General features: G+C 36.9%; 1 protein-coding gene across 1 annotated transcript in view; it reads right to left on the bottom strand.

The window, feature by feature from the left end:
* The window catches only part of SARNP (SAP domain containing ribonucleoprotein), a 39068-nt gene extending 24088 nt beyond the window's left edge, over positions 1–14980 (bottom strand). Inside the window, exons 1-7 of the mRNA XM_074226444.1 lie at positions 14897–14980; positions 5892–5991; positions 5588–5634; positions 5191–5258; positions 3045–3096; positions 1278–1351; positions 806–834 (exon numbers count right to left, since the gene is read on the bottom strand). Coding sequence (XP_074082545.1) covers positions 806–834; positions 1278–1351; positions 3045–3096; positions 5191–5258; positions 5588–5634; positions 5892–5991; positions 14897–14932 — 406 coding nt within the window. The 5' untranslated portion in view covers positions 14933–14980. The remainder of the gene's footprint in view (positions 1–805; positions 835–1277; positions 1352–3044; positions 3097–5190; positions 5259–5587; positions 5635–5891; positions 5992–14896) is intronic.
* Positions 14981–15049: the final 69 nt, after the last annotated feature.

Genomic DNA, 15049 nt, shown 5'->3' with positions numbered 1-15049 from the left:
CAAGAATTACCATTGAAAGAGGAAGCATATTGTGTTGTATACAGACAGATTAGATTCAGGCAGCCTCTCACACCTACTGGTTGTTGGAAGTAGGGCAGGTCACTTAACCTCTCAACATTCCAAGTAACTCTCTAAGACCCTAAAGCAACCTAACAGGTGCTGATATATTCTGGTATAGAGTATGCTTGCTCACTGAGCATTCCCTATACTATTGAGTCTGATTAAAAAAAATGTTTACCACATGTTTTGTTTACTAAATACTTTGTCTTAATTCTAAGCAGAATCTCTCTTCTCATTTTAGTTTTCTATCTGCTATTTTTAGATTAATAAGATCTCTATGGTTTTTATAGTGCAGGTTAGTTTTTTTCCTTCTTTTTCCAAACACCCCCTCTAGATTATTCTCATTATCTTGGAGGCCTTTTTGGGTATAATATCAATTTGGCCAATTTTAAAAACAGTCTACTGTAACTCCCAAATCATTAGGAACAATTTCTAATTAGGGGAGCAGAAGTTTAAAAGTTTTGTATGCAGATACTTTTGCTTTGATTCCTCATTTTATTCTGCATGAATTTTCTTTGAAATTTGAAAATCATCTTCTCTGGAGATCCCCAGAAAGAGGAGGCAAATTTTGAAACAAACTTCCCTCTTCTAAAACTAGTGTCATGGATGGCTTAATTGTAGTCGAAGATAAGATAAATGAGATGGTTTTTCAAGGTCTTCTAAACCAAAACCAGATATTCTCATAATCTGGAGAAACTTTTTAAAAAAAAAGGCTGGAGAAAAATTCTTTCCCCTGTTTCCTTACCTTTTGCTGAAACTGAAGAAATGCCAAATCTGAAGAAAGAGAAACAAAGCTGAATTAGGAAGTTGTTCACACTCCAGGCTATCTCTTGCTTCTTGTCAGGCTTACATATGGCACTTCTTGCTTGTGATCTCTAGCTTTGCAATCATTAGCTAATTCTAACAACTCCATGAAAGAGATTTGGTTTTTTCTTTCTCCCATGCTGACAAAAAAAAGTGACCAGAGAGGTAAGGTAACGGAAAACCTTTATAAGAATTAGAATTAGTATTCAACAATATGGTCCTTGGTTACTGAGTAGTGAAGCTATACCTGTTGGTGATAGGTTTAAATAAGCAAAGATGCTTAGAAAAAGAACAAGAAAATGGTCCACAATTTGTGGTTACATGGTTATATCCCAAAGATATAGCCACCATTTCCCCCCCTCATTCACTTGGCCATGTTTATAAATGCCTGTAGTAACTAGAAAAATACTTACCGAGCTGCCCGGGCAGCTTTCTTACTCTCCAAACTCACAGGTACATTGAATCTCTCAGCTCGTTTCTGCATCCTCTGAAAGAAGAGATAGGGAAGAAAGCAAAGGAAAATCCATTGAGGTTCCAAGGCTTTGAAAGAGAAGTTCAGATTATTACGCTCTTTAGAACACTGAGAACTCCTTACAAGAACAAGATTAATAACAATGACAGTCTCAGGAACCAAACTGTCATTCAAGCAAGGACTCTACTCTCTATTTCTTTTCAGAAAGTAAAAGCATGGAAATTATAATGAATTCACCAGTGGAATCTTGAAAATAAAAGTGAATTGCAAGAGTGGAGGGATGCATGCTAAATTTAAGCTCCTTCCAATAGAATGAAAACTCTTTTGAGGATGTTGATTTCATTTTTGTTCACCACCTACAACTTAATAAATGTTTCTTGATTGAGTTAAGAAAGAATAAAGTTAAAGATAGAAGCTATGTGAAGGATTCAAAAAAACTGGCTCAGGTTCAAAACTAAGAATGGAAAATTTCCTGTCAAGCTGGATACTTTTAACTTTAAGAATGAACAGTATGCTCTGTGTTATCCCAAAAGGTTTTGTATACTCACTATTGTGAGGTCTGATCTCAGATATTTGATCATAGATCTTGTGATGAATGGTAAGGACTTCAATTCAGCTATTAGTAAGAAACAACTTTTAAAGAATCTTAAATCTTAACTGCAAAGATGTTCATTTTTTGAAGTAATAGCTAAATAAACTGTAAAGTTCATGAAAATGGATTATTATTGCCCTGTAATGCTAACTACAAAAATTCAAGAGGAAAATTACATGGACCAATACAAAATAAAGTGAGGAGAACCAGAAAAAATATATATACCAAACTACAACAATGTAAAGGGAAAGCAAGTTTAGTCCTAAAGAAAAAGAACTTCCCTCTGCTTCTTTCTAGAGATAGGAGAATTATGGATGGAGAATATTGTATATAATGTCAGACTTTTTCCATGTTAGTTTTGCTTAATTTTTTTGCTTATTTTCTCTTGTTATAAGGCTTGGCTCTCTGGAAGGAGGAAGAATATCAAGGAAAATAAATATACATAAAAAGATAAAAAAAATTTATTTTTAAAGAATCATCTTAAGAGTCAATTGACTCACTTTGTTACCAACCATATCTGGGTCAGTTCACTAACTCTTGGTCTCTAGTATCTTGAATCAGGTTAACAGTTATTTCATTAGTCAGATAAAAGATCAGAACCATGTGCACAACTCTTGTTTATTTTTTTACAAATATAGTCACTGATCAAAATTTGCTGCTATTATTATTACATCAATATCTTTTTTATAGAAAATCTCAGGCAAATCACATCCCAATGTAAGATGGGCTACATTTGTCCTCAAGATCACATAATGGTTGTCCAGATTTTATGTTGTCATTGAAACCATAATCCTTGAAAATGAGAAACTAGTTGTCCAACAGAAAAATCCAAATATTTTCCCATATGCAGTTAAACAAGAAATGCACTAAAGAAACTGAGAGAATAGGAAGATATGAAAAAACAATATCATCTCATCACATTCAATTTGGATCAAGGTATACCATGGAAACAATGTAAAGACTGGCAAATTGCCTTCTGTAGAGGGTAGGGGGAGGGAAGTAAGATTAGGGGAAAAATTGTAAAACTCAAAGAAACCACAAATGGAATACGGAAATGTAAAATAAAAACTACTTTCCAAAAAAGAGAAACAAGGAATAACAGAGGCTAACACGTACCTCAGTCTGTGGTATTTCTGATGTAATTTTCACTACCTTCTTCTCTGCTGCCCTGGAGGAGAAGGAAGAGATGAAAGACAGAACAATCAAAATCTCTTGGCCACCTACAGCTTGACACTATGATTACACTTCCAATATGAAATTTGGGGATTATTAGCCTCTGAAAAAGACAAAATTGATATGGTAGACTTCAGCTTACAATAATTTAAAATCAGAAAAGATAGTCAGGAATTTGTAAAGAAATACACATAGCAACACACCGGAAATCATTACCCTTTTGAGCTAATAACTATTCTTTATACCATTTCTTGTTTTTGACATCACAACTCTCATTTTTGCTCCATAGGCCCTTTCCCCCCCCATTTCTCAGGGGCCTACAGCTCCAGCTGGAACCCTGGAAGTGGGACAAATGAAAATGCCAAAGGGAGTTAGGAGGAAGGAGGCGGGGGTCAGTTTGTCTTAGGAAAACATGGCTGAGTCTCTGGTCAAAAGGTTTAAGAGAGAAAACAAAAGAGGGGGGACCAGAGGGGCGGGAGACAAAGTTCGGAAGTGCCCAGGATAAATGGAAGGGCATTAACGCTCCACCAAACAACTCCCATAAAACTGTGGGTCATAACCAGCCTCATTAAGGTCCCTTATTTAGAGGCATGGGCGGCTTTTGTTCCAGTCTCCTGGACAGTTTTCCCATTTGATGCCCTGAAAGGTAGTAATGGTTTAATGACATTTTCAGAGGAAGCAATTCTGGAACAGGAACTCGCTCCCCCCTCCACCCTTTTGTCAGAGCACCCTGTACTGAGAGTTAGGCAAGAGGTGCCCCCTGCTGACTATAACATAGCTCTGCCCTATTTAACTCTACCCAGTTGATCAAACTGGAAAATGAAGGGCATCTGTGAAGAATATTAGACCAAAGTTAAGACAAAGGGAGATGCTTTAAAATGAATGCCCAAAAATAAAAGCCTTTTGCTTTGAGAAAAGTCTTTGAGTCCTCACATAATATTATTTTCTCATAACTTTGGCTGTTTTTTAGCTTTCCTTCAGCCACACTTCTCTCTCTCATCATCTCTACCACCACACCCACCACCCACTACTTTCAGCCCCAGGCTAACGACTTCCTCTACATTCCGATCTTGATGCACAAATCACTTCAGTACCTCATGGTAGAAAGGGAACCCCAGAGAGGGAGCTTCCTTCCTCTCTGCTCCAGCTCTCTAATTGAGAGAGAACACTCTCTCTCAATTAAACTCAAGCAGTAAAACGACTGTAAAAAATCTGGGCCTTGAAGTAGTAACTGTTCCAATAAGAGGTCTATAGGTACAGATAACCTCTGTATCTAACCCTAGGTTAGGTCAGGTAGTTGGTCCAAAAGAACTTCAAACCAAGCACACATCATCTGAAAATAGGCCTTCAAATCCCCCCCTGCCCTAACCCCATTAATTCAAGGAATTAAAACTATTTGAGCAAAAAATGACAAAAAATATTCTGTTTGTTTCAGAAGATAATGAACCTGTACTACAGTTCTTAAACATCATCATTTCTAACTACCAAAGTCTACAATTAATTCAGGTTAGTAGGACACCAGAGGTAAAATAAGGAGAAGGTTCAATTGAACTACAAGGATACTAAGCTGCTCTGATTATGTTTTAGACCCAAAGGGGCATATCCCCAAAAAAGGTAAAGATCAGATCTGCTAAGAAAACTTAGGTATAACTGAGATCCATTTTTAGTTCTGGTGCCCTGCCCTCCCTTTCCCACTCCAAATGAAAAGATATTTATCTCCTCCTACTCTATTATGTCCTAGGAGAGAATTTTTATGGATTCATCTATTCTTTTGTTCCTCTGGTAAAAAAAGCAGAGGTCAAAGGAATCATTCCAGCCTGGACTATTAGCCATCCAAATAGTAATCTCTATTCTGTGTCCTGGAAACTGTTTTGCTTTTCTATCACCATGAATTTGGAATGAAATCATGGACCCTATTCAAGAGTGGAAGGCATTCCAAAAAGGAGACAATATAGTGGCTATTCCTCATATAATCTAAAACATGCTTTCCTTGGAGGAATCAGAAAAAAATATCAAACCTAATTAAATCAAAACAGCCTTAACACCATTGTCTAATTAATTTTTTAAAAGGGATTTGAGAGAAAGTTACACGTCAGCAGTTTTCTCTGGAGGTTCTTCCTCTTTGACAGGTATTTCTACTGGCTTTGGTTCTTCTTCCTGAAATCAAATCAGTTAACATAAATTAAATTTGAAACATTCATCAGCAAAAAAGTTTTCAGTATGACAAATGAGTATGCCTGGAGTTTTGTGCTTTTCCCACACAGACATCCCCACCTCATAAATGGATAGCAAATCATCTCTCATGTCCCTTGAAGGTCTAGGCCTGGGATCCTCTCTGTATCCAACCAGTTCATTTTAAGGAAAAACAACAGCTCTTCCAACGAGTAAAGAGGACTTCAAAACAGGCTAACATTAAATTAATGGAGCTAGGATATGGCACTGATTAGACACTAAAAATTAAAAATTATCATACCTTTCCAACTCACCTCTGTTTCATCTCCCAGTACATCCTCTTCATTGGCCTCTTCTTCAGCTTTAGGAAATGAAAACACATATCAACAAGTAGTGATGCAAAGCTTACTCTTTATCTTTGTATACTTTGAAAGAAAAATATGTTTTGAATATTAACCTAAACAAAACTCACTATGGATGATATAAATCCACTAAAATAAAAATCAATGCACTATGAAGCAAAAAATTTTTTTGCATTTTTATCTACTGTTCTGGAACATCTGGAACCATTGAGGAAAGGCATACATAAATCACTCTCAGATTCCCAAAGATACTTACCATGCTCTTCAAGATATGCCTGGAGTCTATTGATGAGATCCTGTTTAATTCCTTTGGTCTCCAGGCCCCGTGCAAGACATTCCTGCTTCAGCTCAGCAAGCTAGGAAAACATAAGAAACTTCTTAGTCCAGACATGTACCCAAGTGAATAAAACACAGAGTGAATATGAGTTAGGTCAATGATTCTGGAAAGTAATTTAGAATTATCCAAGTTTTCAGTGCTGGTCATATACCAAATGGAGATCAATGATAAAAAGGAAGGCCTGCTACATACAGCAAAATAGTAATGTCAACATTTTTGTTAAAACAAATGGAGGTAGGGGTGGCTAGAGCATCAGCCTTGGAGTCAGGAGTACCTGGGTTCAAATCTGACCTCAGACACTTAATAATTACCTAGCAAAGTAGATGACCAGCAATTGAGAAATACCTAAAAATATTGTGGCACACCTATATAATAAAATATTACTGTACTTTAAGAAATTATCAATATTGAAAAGTCAGAAGACTTATGTGATATAGAGTGAAGTAAGAAAAACCAAGAAAATAAGGACAAAAGCAGCAAAAACACAGAAATAGAATCTGTGAAAAATCTTAGCAGCAAAGAAGAGATAAGAGAAATGTGCTACCTACTACTTCTTTGGAACACAGTACAAAATATCAGACTTTTCCTATATAATAGTGGTCAATTTTGTTGAACACTTCTCAATTATATATTTACATATTTACATACACACACAGTCATTCATTCATCCATTTATTGGGGGGGGGCTGTGTGTGAAGTGGTCACTCCAGGATAAAATGCACAAAAAATGAAAGACGGTTCAACTCCTGTTGTCAACCACTTGGCTAACAAAGCTAATCCATCTTTTTTCCTAACATCCTCAAAAACGTCAAACAATTTTTAATCAAAACTAAATTTCATTGATATCTTTTGTTCTCGTATCAGTTACTTCTAAAAACAAATCTCTCATTCATTTCCAGAAATGAACCCTCCCTACCAAAAAAAGATATCCAGTCACATCTGACAATACATATAAAACACTGCTTTAGTAGATGATCTCCACCCAACTGATAGTAAATTTCATTATCTATTCGTTACTGTTTCTCTTCAGTGAGTTTTTTATTTAAATTAGTCTAGTCTTCATGTCTTGTTTCTGATTCTGCTTAAACAATTCTTCCTACATTTTCTTTTATATCTTCATATTTATTCTTACTATGTAATATTACATTATTACCAGAATTTGTTCAACCACTCCCCAAATGATGGACATCTTATTTCCAGTTCTTTGTTACCACAAAAGTATGGCTATACTAATAATAATTTGCTATATATTAGAACTAGTTTAGTCTTTGATATCCTTGGGGTATTATGCCCAGTGATGGGATTATTTAAAGGGACAAATTCAAGACATAAGAATGACCTAAATATAGTTCCAACCAACAAAAGTTTATGCGTTATTACAAGGCTCTAGTCTCGTCTAAATTTCTACCAAAAAGAAGTTTTCTTAGCAGTACTTGTGTTGGCAAGTATATGAAAATAATTATAAAGGAAGAAATTTTTATGTTTAAAAACCTAATAAATTTTAAAATATAGAGGAAAAAATAACCCCATTATATCTACTGTTCTGGATTATCTGGAATCACACTCCTTTTCCTTGGTAAAAATAATTGAGCAAACTACAATATAGTAACTGTATATAGTTTTCCTGAGAAAAGGCACATGTAAATTACTCAGAACCTAGAAGTCACAAATCTTGATCTTCAAGATATGCCTGGAGCCTACTGATGAAATCTTGTTTAATTACTTAGGTCTCTTGGAACTAATAAAAAGAAAATTCATTCTTAACTAAGCAAGTCATAATGACCATTTTTCTGTCCCCCATTCTGTAGACTTCTATGAATGAGTGTGTGTGTGCCTGCATCTGCAAGCACTCACATCCCTCATTTCAAAGTGTTCATTTTAGAAACCGGCAATCAAATCACTAATTAGCACTAGAAAAATAAAGTAAATATTGATTTTGAATCCAGGATAGAATTTAGGTCCTGCAGTAAATACATAGTAGTATTACCCTCTTCTCCAAAAGTCTGGCTGACAGGAATAAGAGTCTGTCAATACAGATGCACAGGAAGTAAAGCAAACACTTGGAAATTTTGATGCAGTTGTGGCAAGAAATTAGAACCAGAGTCAAGGGAGCAGGCAGGTAAATTCAGCTCTAACAACAACAGAAAAAAACACTCTGCCAGAATTTGCAAAACTTACCTCTTCTACAATGTTCTTTCTTACCCGATTAACCCAATCCTTAATACAAGTTTCTTCCTCTATCTTTGCTAACACCTGAATAGAATACCTCATCTCATGTATTCTTTTCCTGCAGTCTAGATGTTCAAATCCACATTCCCTCCTTCATCCCAAGTGATCTCTCCCTTATCTGACCTCTTTCAGCAATTATCTGCAGAACTCCATCAACATACCTTCCTCCCCTCCTATTATATCAAATTATTAAACTTTTGATGTGTTTTAATTCTTCTCTCCTAACCAGATTACAAGCCCCTCTTTCATACTTTGCATTTCTACATGCTACATTCCTGTATGTAGTAGGTACTCAAAAATATTTACCAGTGTTATAGTAGGATATGCTAATTTATAGTATAATATTGTACTTGTAAACATTTAGCTTGTGCTCAGAATTAATTCTGAGTTGAGATAAATCTTGGAGGTCAACTAGTTCAACCTTACAATATAGCAATGTCCTGTATAACATGTCTGATAGATGATCATCTAGAGTTAGACCTTCTCTGCTCAAATACTTCAAGTCAAAATATTTTTGAACAGCTGTAATTGTTATTAATTTTCTCCTTAAGTTGAGCAGAAAATTGCTTCTATGAGATTTCTCACTAGATCTAGATCTCATTTTAGATCTCATCACCAGAGCAATGGTTCTTAAGACAGTGGAGTGAGAAAGGAAATAGTCTGTGGACTTAGGTTAAATGATGCATTTAAAAATATTATTCTGGGGAATCCATAGACTTCACCAGACTGTCAAAAGGGTCCTTGCCAAAAGAGTTTCAAAAATAAATATGTAATCAACCTTGAGGGATGCAGCTCATTCCCAGCAGTTCTGAGAGCTAGGAGACCTGCTATGAACAATGTACCCACATCCAGAGAAAGGAAAACAAAACAAAAAAAAATCTACAGAATCTGAATGAATACTACATTTTTAAAAAATTTCTCTTATGGGGGCAGCTAGGTGGTGCAGTGGATAAAGCACGAGCCCTGGAGTCAGGAGGACCTGAGTTCAAATCCAGTGTGACCTTGGGCAAGTCACTTAACTCCACTGCCTTGCCAAAAAATAAAAATTTCTTTTTATGTTTTTCTTTCTTATTTCATGGTTTTCTTTCTTTTCCCTTAATCCTAATTCCTCATACAGAAAATGACTAGTCTATAAATATATTAAACACAAATGTATACACATATATTCACCACTGTTTGCCATTGGGAAATGGAAAGGGAGGAAATTATGAAACATAAAAATATGTAAATGCCTATGGATGAACATTGAAAAACTTTCATAACATGAAATTGAAAAAATAAAATATCAACCGGAAGAAAATAAAGATGAGGGGAAAAACTTGCTTAAGAGTGATTTAAAAAAATTAACCTAACCCTTTAATATTAGAAGAGCCATTCCTTAAAAGATAAAATGACTTTGAACATACCCACACAAAGGATACAGGAAACAAGTTTCGGAAGAAAAGCAAACAATTAAACATCAGATGAAAAACTGCTCTAAATCAATTAATTAAAAAACTACAAATTAAACTTCAGAAGTTGTACCTCACATACCTATAAAAACAGTAAGTGATAGAGAAGCTATAGGGAGACAAAATGCTAATACACTGTTGGTGGTATTGTGAAAAAGTCTTAGCATTCTGAATATCCAGACATCTAAGTGTTCAATACTACACCACTGCTGGACAAATGCCACCAAAGTTAGTAACCTATTTACAACAAACAATTTGTGGCAGCACTCTTTGCAGTGGAAAGAAGCTCAGTGGTGTAGTAGACAAACTTACATGAAGACTGGAGCTGGAATTCTGCCTCAAACACTTACTGGCTGCATGTCCCTGGTCAAATTACTTAACCTCTGCAGCCAGTTTCCTTATCTGTAGAATGGGGATAATAATTGCCCCACCGGGGATATCAGCCCTATAAAGTATTTGACAAACCTTAAAATGGAAACAAAAAGAGCTCCCTGGATTGAGGAATGGCTGAACACACTGGGGTATGTGAAAGTAATGAAAAACTGTGCAATAAGAAATGATAGATATGAACATTTTGAGAAATCAAGAGAATTTGTATGACCTGATTCAAAGTAGAGAAAACAAAACCACAATAATCATATGCACTTGTCAGTGGAGTTGTGAGCGGATCCAATCTTTCTGGAGAGCAATTTAGAATTATGCCCCAAGGACAATAGAACTATGATACCCTTTGACCCAACAATACCATTACAAGGTCTAGAAATCATGAAAAAGGATAAAAAAAATCCACATCAACTAAAATATTCATAGCTGCTCTTTTTGTAGTATCAAAGAATTGAAAATTGAAGGAATGCCCATCAATCGGGAAATGGTGAACAAATCGTGGTATATGTTATGGATCACTACTGTTCCATAAAAAGCAGTGAGGGATGGGATTTCAAAAGCCTAGAAAGATCTGCATGAACTGAAGATGAGTGAAGTGAGCAGAAGAACAATATACATGCTAACAGCAATATGGGAGGATGATCAGCTATGAGGGACTTGGAATCATTTCCTACAGTACCATAATCAAAGACAATACTAAAAAAGACTTGTGATGGAGATTACCATCCATATCCAGAGAAGGAAACCATCTTCAATTGGAAAAAAAAGTATCATATGAATGACACTTTTTCTAATTTTTTTCTTCCATTTGGATCTAATTCTTCTTTCACAACAGGATTCAAATGGATTTATGCTTAGCATGGTTATAGATATACAGCCTATATTACATTGCTTTGTATTTTTTAGGGGAGAGAGAAAAATATTTTTTAAAAATGATTGTTGAAGACTAATATTAAATTATGGAGTCAGAAAAATTATAAAGAACTAGAAAGGGGTAAAAACCATCCAAGAATAAAAGTATAACAAAAAATATATATACACAATGAGCATTAATGTAAAGGAAAACATCTGTGAAAAGCAGTTGAACAATGAACAGTACTGAATAGCCTATCTTCCCTCAATAGAAAGATAAAGACTAGTGATGCAGAATCCAATATCCATCACAGTTAGAATTAACTTTTTTGTGCTCTTTGTTATAGGGGAAAAACTTGGGGGGAGGAAAGGCACACAGTGGAGGAAATAATTGTGTATATACTCAAGAGAGAAAAACAAAACTTTCAAAAATTAAAAAAAATTTGACACAAATTATATGCCCAAGCCTTCCCTTCTCTGGGTAAACCATCCTTATTTCCTTCCAACAATCCTTACATGACACAAATTCCAGTCAATCTAACTACAGACATGCTCTAATGTGGGAGGTAGTATGGGGTAAGGAGAAAGACTCAAAGTCAGAACAGAATTCATATCCTGGATCTGAATTATACAACCACAGGCAAGTTCATTAACATGCTCTTCAGTTTCTTCATCTATAAAATGTTAATATTTGATATAAGCTATTTCATAATGCTGTTGAGGATATTAGACCATATAGACACATAAGCTAACATTACTATCCATTTTGTTTTTGTTTTTGCAAGGCAATGGGGTTGTGACTTGCTGAAGGTCACTTATTAAGTATCTGAAGCCGGATCTGAACTTAGGTCCTCCTGACTTCAGGGTCAGTACTGTATCCACTGTGCCACCTAGCTGCCCCCATGTCTTTTTAAAATATAACATCCTGAAATGAAAAAAAAAATCTTTTCAAGTAACTTCATATGGGCACATTTGTCTCCATCTGCTATATTATAGTTCAAAGATAGGTACCTTACCTATTCTTCTATAACATCTAACTACATGTTACTACATAAGCAATCCATGATTGCTTAATTAACTGCCAAAAGTAGCTTTTAAAATATAGAAGATCTCTGAAAAAGGGCAGAGAGACCAAATAAATTATAGAGCTGGAAGGGACCTCAGAGCCATCTAAGTTTCAACTCCCTCATTTTACACATGAGGAAAAAACTGAAGCCCAGGGAGATTGAGTGATTCATGCCTAAGGTGACACAGGCAGGAAGCAGCAAAAATAGGATCTAAACCCAAGTATGCCTCCAGAATCAAGGATCCATTGGGCTACAATACTACACTACTACTGATAGTACACATTTCTATCAACATTCACTAATCCCACAATATACTTTGGCTTCATCACTATTCCAATAGTGGGGTTTGTATGGCACCTGACATACAAGTTTATTCCAGGAAAACTGGAGGTCAATTCCTGCCTTGGAAACATACATGTTGTGTGACCCTGGGCAAGTCACTTAACTTCTTAGTGCTCTAAGCAACTTTCAAAAGCTATAAAGTTGCAGAGAAGATGCCAACCTGCATTAGTAGAGGGAATTGCCTCATCCGGAAGTTGTGGCTGTAGGGAGTCAAGACATTATGAAAGACAAGCCAAGTAGCTGCTAAAATTAATGGAAAACCAATGAAAACCAATATAATAATGAAATCACTGCTACATTCTGGCAGTTCAACAAACATTTCTCTCTACCATTCAGCTTTCTTCCTTGACAGTTTGTACTCGGTGGTTACATTTTTCGGAAGTTTAGAGTCAATAAGGATGGGGTCAAAAAGAAAAATCATTTCAAGAGACAATGTAATTAAGGAAATATAGCTCTAGAAATGGAATGACCCTCAGAAACCTAAATCTAGTCAAGCTCCCTCATTTTACAGATGAGAAAACTGAGGCCCAGGGTGGTTATGTGACTTGTCCAAGGTCACAGGATCAGTAGATTTCAGCAGCAGGATTTGACCCAGGCTACTAAATCTCATTAGTACTCACTTTATAGTAACAGAAGGGCTTCTAGTCCTCAAAGTTCTTCCTAGCCATAGGTCAAATTAAATTTGAGTACAAACCCTTCTCACCAGTATAGCTAATTTGGTCTGTATGAGTTTTGGGGTTTTTTTTTTTGTTTTGTTTTTATAAAAATGAAATAAAAGGTTGAGTTATTTTGATGATTCTTTTCAAATTATCTCTTAAAGCCCAATTCTAGTAATTAATATCACTCTTTCCACCCAACCTCAATCTTATCCCTAAAGAGATTTTATATTCACAATGTTTCAAACTTTATTACAAAGTTAAAAAAATTAAACTGTTAAGCTCCAAAGCAAGGATTTTTAATCTTGTTTTGTGTCACTTCTGGCAGTTGGTGAAACTTGTGGACTCCTCAGATTGTTTTCATATAATTGAAGGATCTACTAAGTTTCAGTGAAAGATTAGGGGAAGATGACATTGTTTTCTCCACCAGAGTTCATAGACCCTCTGAAATCTACCTACATCCCACTTGATTAAAGAAACTCTCCTATATAGCAAATAACAAGGCAGAGCTCTCAAGAGAAATAATGAAGCCAAACTCCTTATGATGTTGTGAGAGATGAGACATAATATTTCAAGTTGTTTCTACTTCAGGGGTTTTTAATTTAGGTTCTGTGAACTTATTTTAAAAAGCATTTAGATAACTGAATTTCAATATGATTGGTTACATCTTAAATGTAATGCATTTTATTTTATGCATTTAAATATATTATTCTAATGGATTTCACCAGAATGCTAATGGGATGATGACATTAGAAAATCTAAGAATTCCTGTGGCATAGGAACAGGTTTATCTCCTGCTCCTTCCCGATATTCTTTTAAAGTGGACTTGGATGCCTGAAATCAGTTCAGAAGAAAATACAAAATTCACATGCCATGGAAATGTAAAGCTTGTATTTGAACCTTACAATTTCAGCAGGTGAATAAAACTGATTAAGCCAAAGCACAATCCAAGAGAATAAAGCAGCCCATGCTGCTAAGAATAAACTCTTTTTGTAGAACCTATTTCCGAATTTCTTCAAGAAAATATAAGCTTTTTTTTTCCCAATTAGATATGTTTAGACCGCCACCATCAACAACTCTGGTGATGACGCTTTTGCAAATCTCGAAGTGCACTTAGGATGTTAAATATTGAAGGAAGTTAGCTTAAATTAAGCAACTTGGTCAGCAATTTCAAATTTCCCAAAACTAAGTGAGAAACTACTATCTAATAGGGGTACTGTGCCAAATTCTAAACAAACACCTAAAATCAACCCCACTTTTACCCAAAGGAGGTTAATTCTTTCCTTCAAGAAAAAATAGTAATAATAGAATCTGAGTTAAGCATCCCATTCGACCCAGAGGAGGGCCCAAAAAGAGATGGAGGGGTCCAGGAAGCGAAAGCCAGTAGGGAAAACTGGGTTTGTTTTTCCAACTTCTCCAGTCCTCTCGGCTCTCTCGGGGGTTCCGAGGAGGTGACAGTGTCTTTAAGGCACTAAGGGGCGACGCTAGCCGGGGTGCCCGTGCCAAGGCTCCCCCCACCCGAGGTGGCCTCGCGAGCCAGACACACAAACACACGTGGGTGCCACGAACCCAGCTTTCCGGGGACTTCCCGGAAAAAGGAGAGGTTGGGGGGTGGCAGAGGGGTCGCGGGCAGGGATGTGGGGGGCAGGAGGCGAGGGGACTCCTGACTGACGTGCTCTCTCCGGAATCCCCGTAAGGAGAGGAGAGAAAGCGGGGCGGCAGAGAAGGGGGAGGGAGGAGCCGTAAGGAACCTGGGCACCCGAACCGAGGCGATACACAGCGAGGGGGGGGGGGAGGCCCCAGAGAGGAGCAGCCTAGCAAGGGAGAGAACCAGGACAACAGGGAGCGAAGCCCCGGAGGGGGAAACGGAAGGGAAGGAGCCGCCGGGTCCCCTCGAGAAGCTCGGCCCCCAGCCATGCCCGGGCTTCTGCCCCTCACGGTACCTTCAGCTTGTGAAGCTCCACCGTCTCCGCCGCCATCTTGTCAGCCCCCTCCACCCCCAGTTTGCCCCCCCCGCCTCCGCCTTCTGGAGCTCCCGCCTAGACTCGGAGGATCACCACCATCCAATAGTCGTCGCTTATACTCCCACTGTACAC

The sequence above is a fragment of the Macrotis lagotis genome, chromosome 2 (genome assembly GCF_037893015.1).
Source record: "Macrotis lagotis isolate mMagLag1 chromosome 2, bilby.v1.9.chrom.fasta, whole genome shotgun sequence".
NCBI lineage: Eukaryota > Metazoa > Chordata > Mammalia > Peramelemorphia > Peramelidae > Macrotis > Macrotis lagotis.
This window is presented reverse-complemented; position numbering and strand designations above follow the sequence as displayed.